We start from the raw sequence: 10,636 nt of genomic DNA, 5'->3' as shown, positions 1-10,636 counted from the left end.
TGAAGCTTGTTTGATGCAGCTTTTGCAACAGAGCTGCTAAGAAGCCTCACTGCTATCAGGATTAGCTAGGATTATTTGCTGCTAACAGCAAACAGGTACACACTCTTGAACCTTTGGATTCAGAATCTCACAGTTGAATGCCAACAGGATTACCCGGGAGCAGTTTCAAACTGAATGTCAGATTCCTATAAATACAGATGAAGGTTAAAGCGTCTGTCCACTGGCCCTGGTATAAGCAGACTGAGATTGTGCAGTGCATGTTTAAATGGATTCCTTAAAAGTCATTACTCCTGTGATATCCATTCACCTTAAACATGCACCTCTATGGGTCTTCACTTCATAGAATTTCTCTTTCATTTGCAGCAAGTATGAAGAGAAATACCACCAAGTTAATAAAGGTCAAAACAGAGATTGTTGGTCGGTTGTTTTGTATTGACTCTTGGCATGGTTTGTCACGAGGAAGACACCTTTACAGGTGACTTACAAAAATATACAAAACCTAAAAATCTGTTGATGTTGTGAAAATAGTTGTCATTATTGTTGAGGATTTGGAGCTTTACATTTCACAAATAATTTTGCTCTTCAAAAAAACCCACTGAAAGCTGTAATTACAAAAAATCTTTAATTTGCATCTGTGTACATCATACAACTCAGGAGCTGCAAGGCAATGTTCATAATCTTTTATGAGCACGTGCTGTTTGCATCTAAACTGAAGGAATGTAAAGTGTGCCCCTCATTTCCAGTGTATATGTGAACTAAGACTAAATCCCTGACTATTTTCTCTATCTCTCTTTTTCCCCTTTCACTGGACAGCTTTGCATAAACCCAGATGCCTCCCCTCCCTCTTGACGAACGCATAGTGGTCATTCAGCGCCCCAAAAATTTAGCCCTTTGCGAGGCTTCCCCACAGACTATCCCGCAGCACTCCTCTCATCTTACAGCCTCCTCCAATGGACAAGTCGCTCAACCTGCTCATCTCCATCCTTCTCAGTCCCAATTTTATTCACCCACCTGTAAATCTCTGACTCTGGAATGCAAGCGCAGGTCCTCTCGTGTGCAGAAATTCAAGGGCGACCAACCTGTCCTCCCGGCGGCCGTCAGACACATCCCTAGCCACTGCCACAGCAATGGCACGGTAACTCTCGGCCCGCGTCTGCCCTCACACACGCATACTATTGATATCAGAGTGACATTGGACAAAGGAGGAAGAGGTGGTGGAGGAGGAGGAGGATTCAGCAACTCATTAGGGCGTAGCGGGAGTATAAAAAGTGGCAGAGGGAAATGTGTCTCTTCAGGGTTCGAACAAGGACAGTGTGAGAGAAAAACCGGAACTGCAGGGAGGCCAGGTGGCGTCGAACACAGGCCACAGCGAATTCGTCAGCTGTCATCAGCCCCTGGTGGGGTCCTACAGTTTGTCCCCGCCCAGGCGCAGCAGCATAAGTTTAGGAGTGAAAAGGAGAAGGAAAACACTGGTTTTCTTAACAGATGTGACCACGAGTTTTCCTCTATAGGTCACAGGACAAGCACCAAACTGGGACCGGTCCATCAAAGCCTAAATAGTCACAGTCTGACCCACCACCACAACTCTGTCCCTTTGCCCCATGCTGCCATCCTAAACTCCACCTACCCCCCATCTCCTTCCTCCCAACCCACCTATGTCGCAGCCTCTCTTCAGCAACGTAGACAGCCTCACCCAGCCTCTCAACCCAGGGATCACCGCCCTCACCTTCTTCATGGTTTACCCCTCTCTCCTTGCTCCTCCCACGCTGGAGGGTTCCCCAGCCCTGACCACACCTGCACCATCGACTGCGCGCACCCATTCAGTTGTGGCTGCTGGAGGTTGGTAAGATGCAGAGGGTGTAAAGGGCACTCGGCTAGCTTTCAAGGAGGTGGTGGAAGCACTTCCACCTCATTTTCCTGTGGTCACAATGTTGGAGCAGTAAAGAGAGGAGGTAAAGAAATGGGCCTGAGAAATCTGGGTGGGTGTCTCTCCAACGCCTCCACCTCTAACACCTCATCTTCTAACAGCACTGCTTCTGAGTGTCGCGCGGGCCTGATCAAACCTCTCCGCTGTGCCTCCTGCTCTGGTGAGGCTGGAAACTTTGAGAGTCCTGCTATTCTTCGCAAAAAACTTGTAGGAGGATGTCTTCCCTGCACCCCGCTGTCCTCTTCTGCCCCTCTGCGGGCAATACAGAGCTGCGTCACAGGCTGCAACCCCAAAGCTTCCCAAACGGGCAGTTCCACCTGCAGCTACTGCAGCAGCGACCCCATAGTGGTCACATACAACCCTCGCAGAGGCAAACCCCCAGGAAGAAGCATTCCAGCAGCTCATCCGATGTCTGTGTATCAAGCCGATGATGACGACTACAGCGTGCGCACCATCTGGCCCGAAGAATTGGCCAAGAAGATGACCCACTCTAAAGCTCAAAAAAATCACTGTGCTGGGGGAGGTGTAGGAGTCGCGAAAACCTGTGCGAGTCAGACCCAGAATGGCAGTAATGGAACAGGGCTCGTTCTCCTGGACTGTCAAAACCTCAAGGAGTACGCACAGACGCAGCTCACAGACCACGCTGGACGGAGGCGGCTTCAGCAGGGCAAAATGGCAGCCCTCGATTTTATGGGCTGCAGGTCAGGACCGGAGTACGACGACGGTCGGAGCTCGCTGAAGAGGCTTTTGAATAAAGCCGAGGATGCGGGAATGAGCGATGGGCCTGACCATGACGAAGACGCAGCATATCCCTCCTCCCCCTCTCCCCGCTCTGCCTCCCCACCGTCACCTGTGTCCTTTTCCCCTCCACCATCCGCCCCCACTACGCTAATCAAACCCAAGCCTTGGCAGAGAGACAGGGAGGGAGGACACACTCTGTCGTCGGCTCAGTCACTTCACCTGGCCTTGAACTCCCTGAACAGAGAGCAAGATGAGGAGAACAACAGAAGTAAGAACAGCTTAAAATCCAATTGTGCTGAGGCCATTGCGGTCAGTGATGTAAACCTGGGTCATAATAGCTGGTGTCAGCTTGTTTTGATCACAGCTGTTGATCAAAAATCTTTTGATTAGCTTCATTTTATGACAGTGTTAATGTTCTAGTGCAACCTGCTTTTATAATCTACCAATAATGCACACAGAATAATATGACCCACTTTTGCATCAGGGACAGAATTGCAGATTCACTTTAGTTTTTGTCGTTGCATTGTATAGATTTTTTAAGTGTTCTCTTGATTTGGTGCTTTGTTGTAGCAGCTACTTGTTAACTCGCAGTTAACACCACCTCTCGACACTATCATTTCCCAGTGCGCCTCTCTCTGCCGCTCTCCTCTTCCTTGCCGGCTTCTCTTTCCGATGAGTCTGTGATGACTCCTGATGCGGAGAACGCTGTGGTCAGTCCCATCCTGCCCTTCCTGTATCTGGGAAATGAGAGAGATGCTCAGGACCTGGACCTGCTCCTACGCCTCAACATCGGCTACGTGGTCAACGTGACCACACACCTGCCTCTCTACCACGTCAGCTCTGGACTGCGCTACAAAAGGATCCCAGCCACTGACAACAGCAAGCAAAACCTTCGACAGTACTTCGAGGAGGTTTTTGAGTTTATTGGTGAGTGCTCCACCTCTTGTACATTGATGTGTGCAGTGTTGGGCACTGTGGTGGGATTACTTTATTAGGTAATAAGTAGGGGTGCAACGATACTCGTATCGATATTGAACCATTCGATACAGTGCTTTCGGTTCTGTACGCATATGTATCAAACAATACAAAATAAAATTTTAATTTATTTTATCAACTTTCCTTCTGACGATGCTGTCTGTGTTGAGCGCTCAGTGGATCTGCGCTTGACAGTGCAGCCTAGGCGGAGTAGTCGAACGCAGATTCACTGAGCGCAGGGCAAGCTAGCGAGACAGAAGTTAAGCTCTCCTTGCAACATGGCAAATTGAACCTCCCCCACCCTCATTCAGATCTGGCGTTTGGAACTATTTTGGTTTTCATGTGATGTATGACCCTGAAGGTAAGCGAGTCATGGACTAAAGTAAAACAGTATGTTGGATGTGCCATGCAATGCTCAATTACATGGGTGGGAACTAGTGTGTTAGCGCAGTTAGCTCGTTAACGTGTTGGCACGGAGATTTGCCGTGTTGTGGCGTTAACGTCATTTCAACGAGATTTACGCTGACAGCACTAGTGGGAACACAACAAATATGACTGCACATTTACACCGACATCATCCTAGTGCAAAGACAAGTGGAAGCAGACAAAAACAACAAGCAAGCATGCTACAAACTTTACCCGAGTCATTTAGACAGCCGTTAGCACATGATTCTCCTTATGGGGACCTGATATGTTTAATATGCTGCTGAGAATATAGCCCAGAAGAAGCGTATAGTATAGCTTTTATTTTGGAAAGAGCCATTTCTCTGTAATAAACTCTCTTTTCCAAAGATGAGTGATTCCTCAATCAGATACAGGGCTCGCAAAATCGGCTGCCCGACGTCCTGGGGCTAGCGATTTTTCCAGTTGGGCTACCAAAATCTATCTCTGCCCTGTCCGTCGGGCTATCGTAGGACGGAAAAATATATGTCAATGCTTTTGCATTCTTTCGGAAATGTAGCTGGGTAATTATGTCATTGGCATCGATGAGCCACTGTCAATATGTGACATATTGAAATCGTGTTTGAATTTGCGCTTGTTTTTTGCTTTCACTTGTTTCACTTTGCAATCGGGCGAACTGTGTATAGAGAGCGACAGCACTGATTGGTGAGTGATGATAATTTGCGCACCAATTCCTCTGACATCGTCTTATCAATCGTTAGCTTACTATGCAAAAATGACAGGTGAAATCTCCCGCAACAAGCTTAAACATGTGAGAGGTTGATCGCGCAGAGAATCGATGAGCGTTATGTGAGTGCGTGTGCAAAAGCAGCAGGATATATATTGTAGCGGATCAGGGCTGTTCGGGGTTCTGTTTGTACAGTTATGTTTTGTTTATGTTGCCATAGTGACGGGTGACGCCCTCTCGCTGCGACGGTGTGTCCTTCCGGGGTCAGAGGGCGCCCTGTGTGGTGTTGTTGTTGCTGTGCTGTTGCCGCGCTGAGCAGTTAGCTAGCGGCAGTGTTCTTCTGCAGATGTTAATAAACGGCTGTGCTCCCTGGCTAGCTCACGGGAAGCAAGACCAAACGATACCCCCGTCTCCTCCTTGTCTGAGCTCGCCACATTGGTGTCAGAAGTGGGATGATGGTGGCACCCCATGTTCTGACCCGAGTGACTTTTCCCCCGCCAGTCGTGACCGGCCGGTGCGCCAAAAGAAGGCACCTGGACATTTGCAGAACTTTGTGTGAGGTAATGGGGTCGTTGAGGACGACTGACCCCTTAGGTGGGGGCTATGTAGCGGGTCAGGGCTGTTCGGGGTTCTGTTTGTACAGTTATGTTTTGTTTATGTTGCCATAGTGACGGGTGACGCCCTCTCGCTGCGACGGTGTGTCCTTCCGGGGTCAGAGGGCGCCCTGTGTGGTGTTGTTGTTGCTGTTGTTGTTGCTGTTGTTGTTGTTGCTGTGCTGTTGCCGCGCTGAGCAGTTAGCTAGCGGCAGTGTTCTTCTGCAGATGTTAATAAACGGCTGTGCTCCCTGGCTAGCTCACGGGAAGCAAGACCAAACGATACCTCCGTCTCCTCCTTGTCTGAGCTCGCCACAATATTTTAGTTCTGCTGAGCCAAATAAGACAGGTCAGGGTGAAGAAGTGACAGCCAAAGAAAAGCTTACCACAAAACGGAAAAGTTATGACAAATCAGACTATAAGGCAAAAAGAAAGTTCAGCTTTATGGTTTCATGGACAAAAGAATTTCTGTGGCTGCAATATGACAAGCGAAATAACCAGGGCTGCACATAAGTGGTCCGCAGGTGCGCATTCGCTGTCAAAATAAAAAACGGGCACAAGATAAGAAGTTGCAACGCGTGTTTGCATACATAAGATTTTCAGGAGGAGGACAGACATTTGTTTAGAACTCTTAAAGATGTCGAAGAAGCAAGCTCCTTTAATCAATTACTGTGATGTTCCTCCACCTCCAAAGAAATGTCAGAAGGAGTCCGAACCACAAAAGAAGCACGTATTCTCGGAAAAGTAGTTGCAGGAGGTGAGCTGGCTTCAAACAAATGATGAACGCACAGAGATGTGGTGCGGAATGTGCCGTGAAAATTTAATAAATGACAAATTAAAAAGGCATGAGCATTTTTTTTTTTGTATCGGAAAAATATCGAACCATGACACCAAAGTATCGAACCGAACCGTGAATTTTGTGTATTGTTGCACCCCTAGTAATAAGGGGTTAAAAGTTCTACTTTAGTAATTACTAGTGCTGTCAGCGTTAATCTCGCTAAAATGATGTTAACACCATAACCACATTAATGCGGCAAATCTCCTTTAGCGAGTTAACGTGAATCGCCCCGTGCGAGGGCTACACAGCGTCAACGTGTTAGCGCGGTTTGGCGTTAACGTCATTTTAACGAGATTAACGCTGACACCACTAGTAATTACATTTTAAATACTAATCCAAATAATGGGAGGCTTAGCTTGTTTGTGGACCTACCAGCATTTATATAGAAGCTTGATATCAGTTTCTGCATTACGTAGAGACAGACGTAGTACATGCTATCTTAGCTATCTTTCAGATGTAAAAAGGGCTTTTACCAAAAATGTCAGCTTAGGTGCTAACTAGTAGCTGTGTCAGCACTGAAATGGTAAACCTACTGCCAAGAATTAGCAATTTTGTTGTGAGTGGAAGCTAGCATGCTAACATCAGAGCAATGCTAATTTTTAACTGTGCTAATTTATGTGTTATGTACAGAATGCATTGCATTTGGGCATGAAGAAGCATCAAATTACTTCATTAACCAAGAAACATTATTGAGAAGCAAATCTAGACAAAAAATGTCAATCTGGGCCAATCTAAAAACCACGATATGATTATGACACAGATGACCAGAGTGGGCATCTATAACCAATATTTCCCCGAGTCATGCCCTCTCTTCTAATATTGTTTTGAATAAGCACATGTGTGTGCAGGCACCCACATAGCATCTTAAATACACTGATCAGTCACCTTATTAGGTGAACCTTGCTGGGACCCCGTTTGCCTTAGAACGATCCAGAACTTTAAACAATGCTCAGTTGGTACTAAGGGGGCCAAGCGTGCCAAGAATTTACCCCCCACACCATTACGACACCACCAGCAATATGAACTATCGATAAAATGTAGCATAACACTTCAGCAATCTTCTTTTGGCTTATTTTGATGAGCCCATGTGGATTGTAGCTCCAGTTGGCATCTGGTGTGGTCTTCTGCCATGTGATTATTGTGTTAACAAGCATTTAGCAAGGCGGTGATAATCCTGTTTTATTAAGAAACTTTATTTGAAAGAGAGAGGGGCCAAAGAAGACGTAGAAGTCTGGAAGAAGAAAAATTCTAATTTTTAAAATAAAATTTTGTGTCCTAGTCAGCAAACCTTTTAGAGTGTTTTAGTAGATTTCACTGTTGATTCTATAAATGTAGTTTTTATGTACTAGGAACAATGAAATTAAAACTAATTAAGGTAATACATCAATTTGTCCAAATAAGTGCCTGAATGACTTCCAAGTGGCATACTTCTAGGAGGACACTGGTCTGAACTGGTGAACTTATTTGTACCAGCATTTCAACTGTCACGGTCCCACTGCTCTTCAAATACAAAAACAAGCCTCTGTCTCATTACTGCGACAGCTAGTGAGCTCAATTAGTGATGCATGGTATGCAGGTAGGACCCGCAGTTGGTCTTGTTGATAAAAGGATAGTGTAGCAAAATTAAGGTTAACAAGCTTCCCCTTACCAGAAGATATAGGAATGACATCGAGCATATGTTTATTAAGACGTCGAGCAGATAGCTGTTACTGTCACTTTTATTTTTCAATGATGAGCTAATGTTCAAACAGTGGTTACTCGGTGTCAGAGTGTTTGCGGGATGCTTTATTACTCCTTGCTGTGACTTCAGGAGTCAGGAGACTACTGAAGTCAGTAGTCTGCGATAGCTGTTGCCTGGTAACCTGCTTTTTCTTTTTGTACTGAAAGAGAGAGGAAAGGCAGTGACTTGCAATGTGATCGTTAGTTCCTTTGTTTCCTTTAAAAGCTATTGTGTTAGTGTCTATGAAGTGAATTGCTGACTCTGTGCCATGCACTCTGTGATTCATCTGCAAGTTTATTTAATAGCTGGTAAAACTTTTTCTTTAAAGTTACAAATGAAATGAATTATTAAAAGCAAGTGCTGATGATGTACATGTTGCTAAATGTGTGTTACTTGTGTTTAGAAAAAAACTGATGCAGTGTTAGGTCATTTTTTTACTTCTTGAATGAAAACTGAGCTCATCCGTTTTGTTGCTCTCATCCACAGAGGAGGCATATCAGAGTGGACAGGGAGTGCTGGTACACTGCCAGGCAGGCGTGTCCCGTTCTGCAACCATTGTCATCGCCTACCTTATGAAGCACACCCTCATGACAATGACAGATGCCTACAAATACGTGCGGAGCCGCCGTCCTGTGGTGTCGCCGAATCTCAACTTCATGGGCCAGCTTTTGGAGTTCGAGAGGGACCTCAACTCTGGGGTGACTCCTCGCATCTTGATGCCTAAGCTTAACGGTGTGGAGACGCAGGTGTGAGAAAGGTCAGGGGTCGCGAGTGTATGGAGGGAGTTAGCGCAGGTGAAAGAGAGAGCAGGACTGAAGTGGCATTGATGAGGCATGAAGGGAGGACTGGAAAATGCTGTTGTGTTTGGCAGTTAGTGCACTTTTCATACTGTGAGACAAAAGACTGGACGGTTCAGTTGTTTAAGTAGTCGTTCTTAGACAACTTGATCTCCATCCAGCGTCTTGTTTTTAAGATAATGTGCCAATATTTTGTATATATCTAACATCACTCAGATATCTCAACACGTTTTTCTTTTTCGTCTAATGCCTCTTCCTTTCCATTCCCATTGTTTACAGTCACAGTAACACATTGGAAGATACTGACTCTGTTGCCATGAATCATAAATGCATGCAGAAATGGAAAGGAGGGACTTTAATACTGCTTCCACTGAACCGCTTGGATGCTTCCACCATATGTAGCAACACAGAGGTCATTTCGATGCACTTTATTTCCCGTGCGTTTGTTTTAGTATCACCAACTGAATTGTCACAAAGATGAGAAGAATTTGTCATGCAGACCTCAAACAGTGTTTTTGGTTCATATTAACATTTTTCTTTTTGTTGTTGTTGTTTTTTACTAATTTAAACACTGTACAATAGAGCATTATGGAGCCAGGAGGGAAACGTATCACAAAACGTGACAAACAGAGCTTGATGCTGGTAATGGCAGTTTTTATTTGAGTGAAGCAGCCTGTGTAGTAGAAAAGAATAGCAGTGCAGTATTGAACATTACACTTATTATGCAGGTTAATACACTAAAAGAAGCTTGTAATGAAAGTGGGAATGAGAGCGCAACACCTTTTTTTTACACTCTATGATTTCAAAAAATATTTAAAGGTTTTTCTGCTACGATGACACTGTGCAGTGTGCGTTGTTTCTTTTGTGGTTACTTTATAAGAGAGATGTTTTTTTTAAGCATGGATTTGTCCTGTTAGGGGGCGTGGCCCAATATTTTTTCAAATTAAAGAGCACACAATAGTTTGATATAACATTAACATTTGTTTAATGTTAGCGTAGCCTATCTGGTTGGAAACTGTGAGCTAAATTGTTTTATTTCTGTGTTTGTGGGGAATTTGTGTTGTTTTTGTTTTTCTAAACAGCAATGCGAAAAATAGATGCTTTTATTTTGTACCGTTTTTTAATTGCGACCTAGGCGTCGTTTCATAAATGGGATCGCCAGAACGGGGCTGAAGTTATTTTTTTCATGAACTTTACTACTTTACAAGTCCTCGAGACAAATATACTTTAATATTTTCATACCTTTGTGAACAAGTTGGAGGTTTTTAGCTGATGCTAAGGTTGTTAGCCCCTGTTCTTTCGCCTTGCTTTCCATACTGAATTTCTTCCTCGTGCGCGTCATGACTATGCATTCTCTTTCATTATGAAGGCTTTGGTTTGATTAGAAAAGGGCATTTGTTTCACTGTGAATTAGTCCAAATGTAAATCCTATTCAGGTTTAAGGTGTAACATACTAAAACAATGAGACTTGCGTTTGAAAACGATCTCATTGCAAAGTATAGTTACCTGACTTCCCCTTAAGTTGCTTACAAACTAGTTGCTAATAAAAGTGGTTGCCTAATAAATAAACCTCTAGGCAACCACTTTGAATCACAAGGAAATTGCACCCAACTGACTGCAACTGTTTAGAGACAGGTTGCCTCCCGCCAGGCAGCCTGTCTCTAAACAGTTGCAGTCCAGTTTGAACTGACTGCAATCACTCTCAGTCACATTGATTGCCATCATGTTGCATTCAATTATAGTCAGTCTGCGTCGATGAGAGAAACCTGTCTGTGATGCATCTCTTTGCAATAGGACTCGAATCAACTTGTTGTCTGCTGGTTGGATTCTGGCCGTTTTCCTACAGAAAAGCAACAGTGCTGAATTCCTGTATCATTTTGCAGTAAAATTGCTGTTCCTGCAGCAGCTATGTCACT

At 44.7% G+C, this 10,636-nt stretch overlaps 1 protein-coding gene across 1 annotated transcript; it reads left to right on the top strand.

The window, feature by feature from the left end:
- The first annotated feature begins 829 nt into the window (after window positions 1-829).
- LOC146623926 (uncharacterized) lies at window positions 830-8,675 on the top strand. The gene is made up of 3 exons (XM_085363524.1): window positions 830-2,936; window positions 3,293-3,595; window positions 8,410-8,675. Exons 1-3 carry the CDS (start codon window positions 830-832, stop codon window positions 8,673-8,675), a joined length of 2,676 nt encoding a protein of 891 aa, XP_085219650.1.
- The last annotated feature ends 1,961 nt before the right edge of the window (window positions 8,676-10,636 follow it).

The sequence above is a fragment of the Diplotaxodon limnothrissa genome, linkage group LG10, assembly GCF_057381915.1.
Source record: "Diplotaxodon limnothrissa isolate DT_005_m linkage group LG10, D_limnothrissa_male_GT1.1, whole genome shotgun sequence".
In the NCBI taxonomy this organism is placed as follows: Eukaryota; Metazoa; Chordata; class Actinopteri; order Cichliformes; family Cichlidae; genus Diplotaxodon; species Diplotaxodon limnothrissa.
Note: the sequence above shows the minus strand (reverse complement) of the source record. Positions and strands in the feature narration are given on the sequence as shown.

Bases quoted from the DNA above. Each gene is read 5' to 3' on its own strand.
- LOC146623926 (XM_085363524.1), top strand. From the start codon at position 830: ATGCCTCCCCTCCCTCTTGACGAACGCATAGTGGTCATTCAGCGCCCC. The intron at 2,937-3,292 runs GTAAGAACAGCT...ATCATTTCCCAG, and splicing joins AGATGAGGAGAACAACAGAA to TGCGCCTCTCTCTGCCGCTC. The intron at 3,596-8,409 runs GTGAGTGCTCCA...TCTCATCCACAG, and splicing joins GGAGGTTTTTGAGTTTATTG to AGGAGGCATATCAGAGTGGA.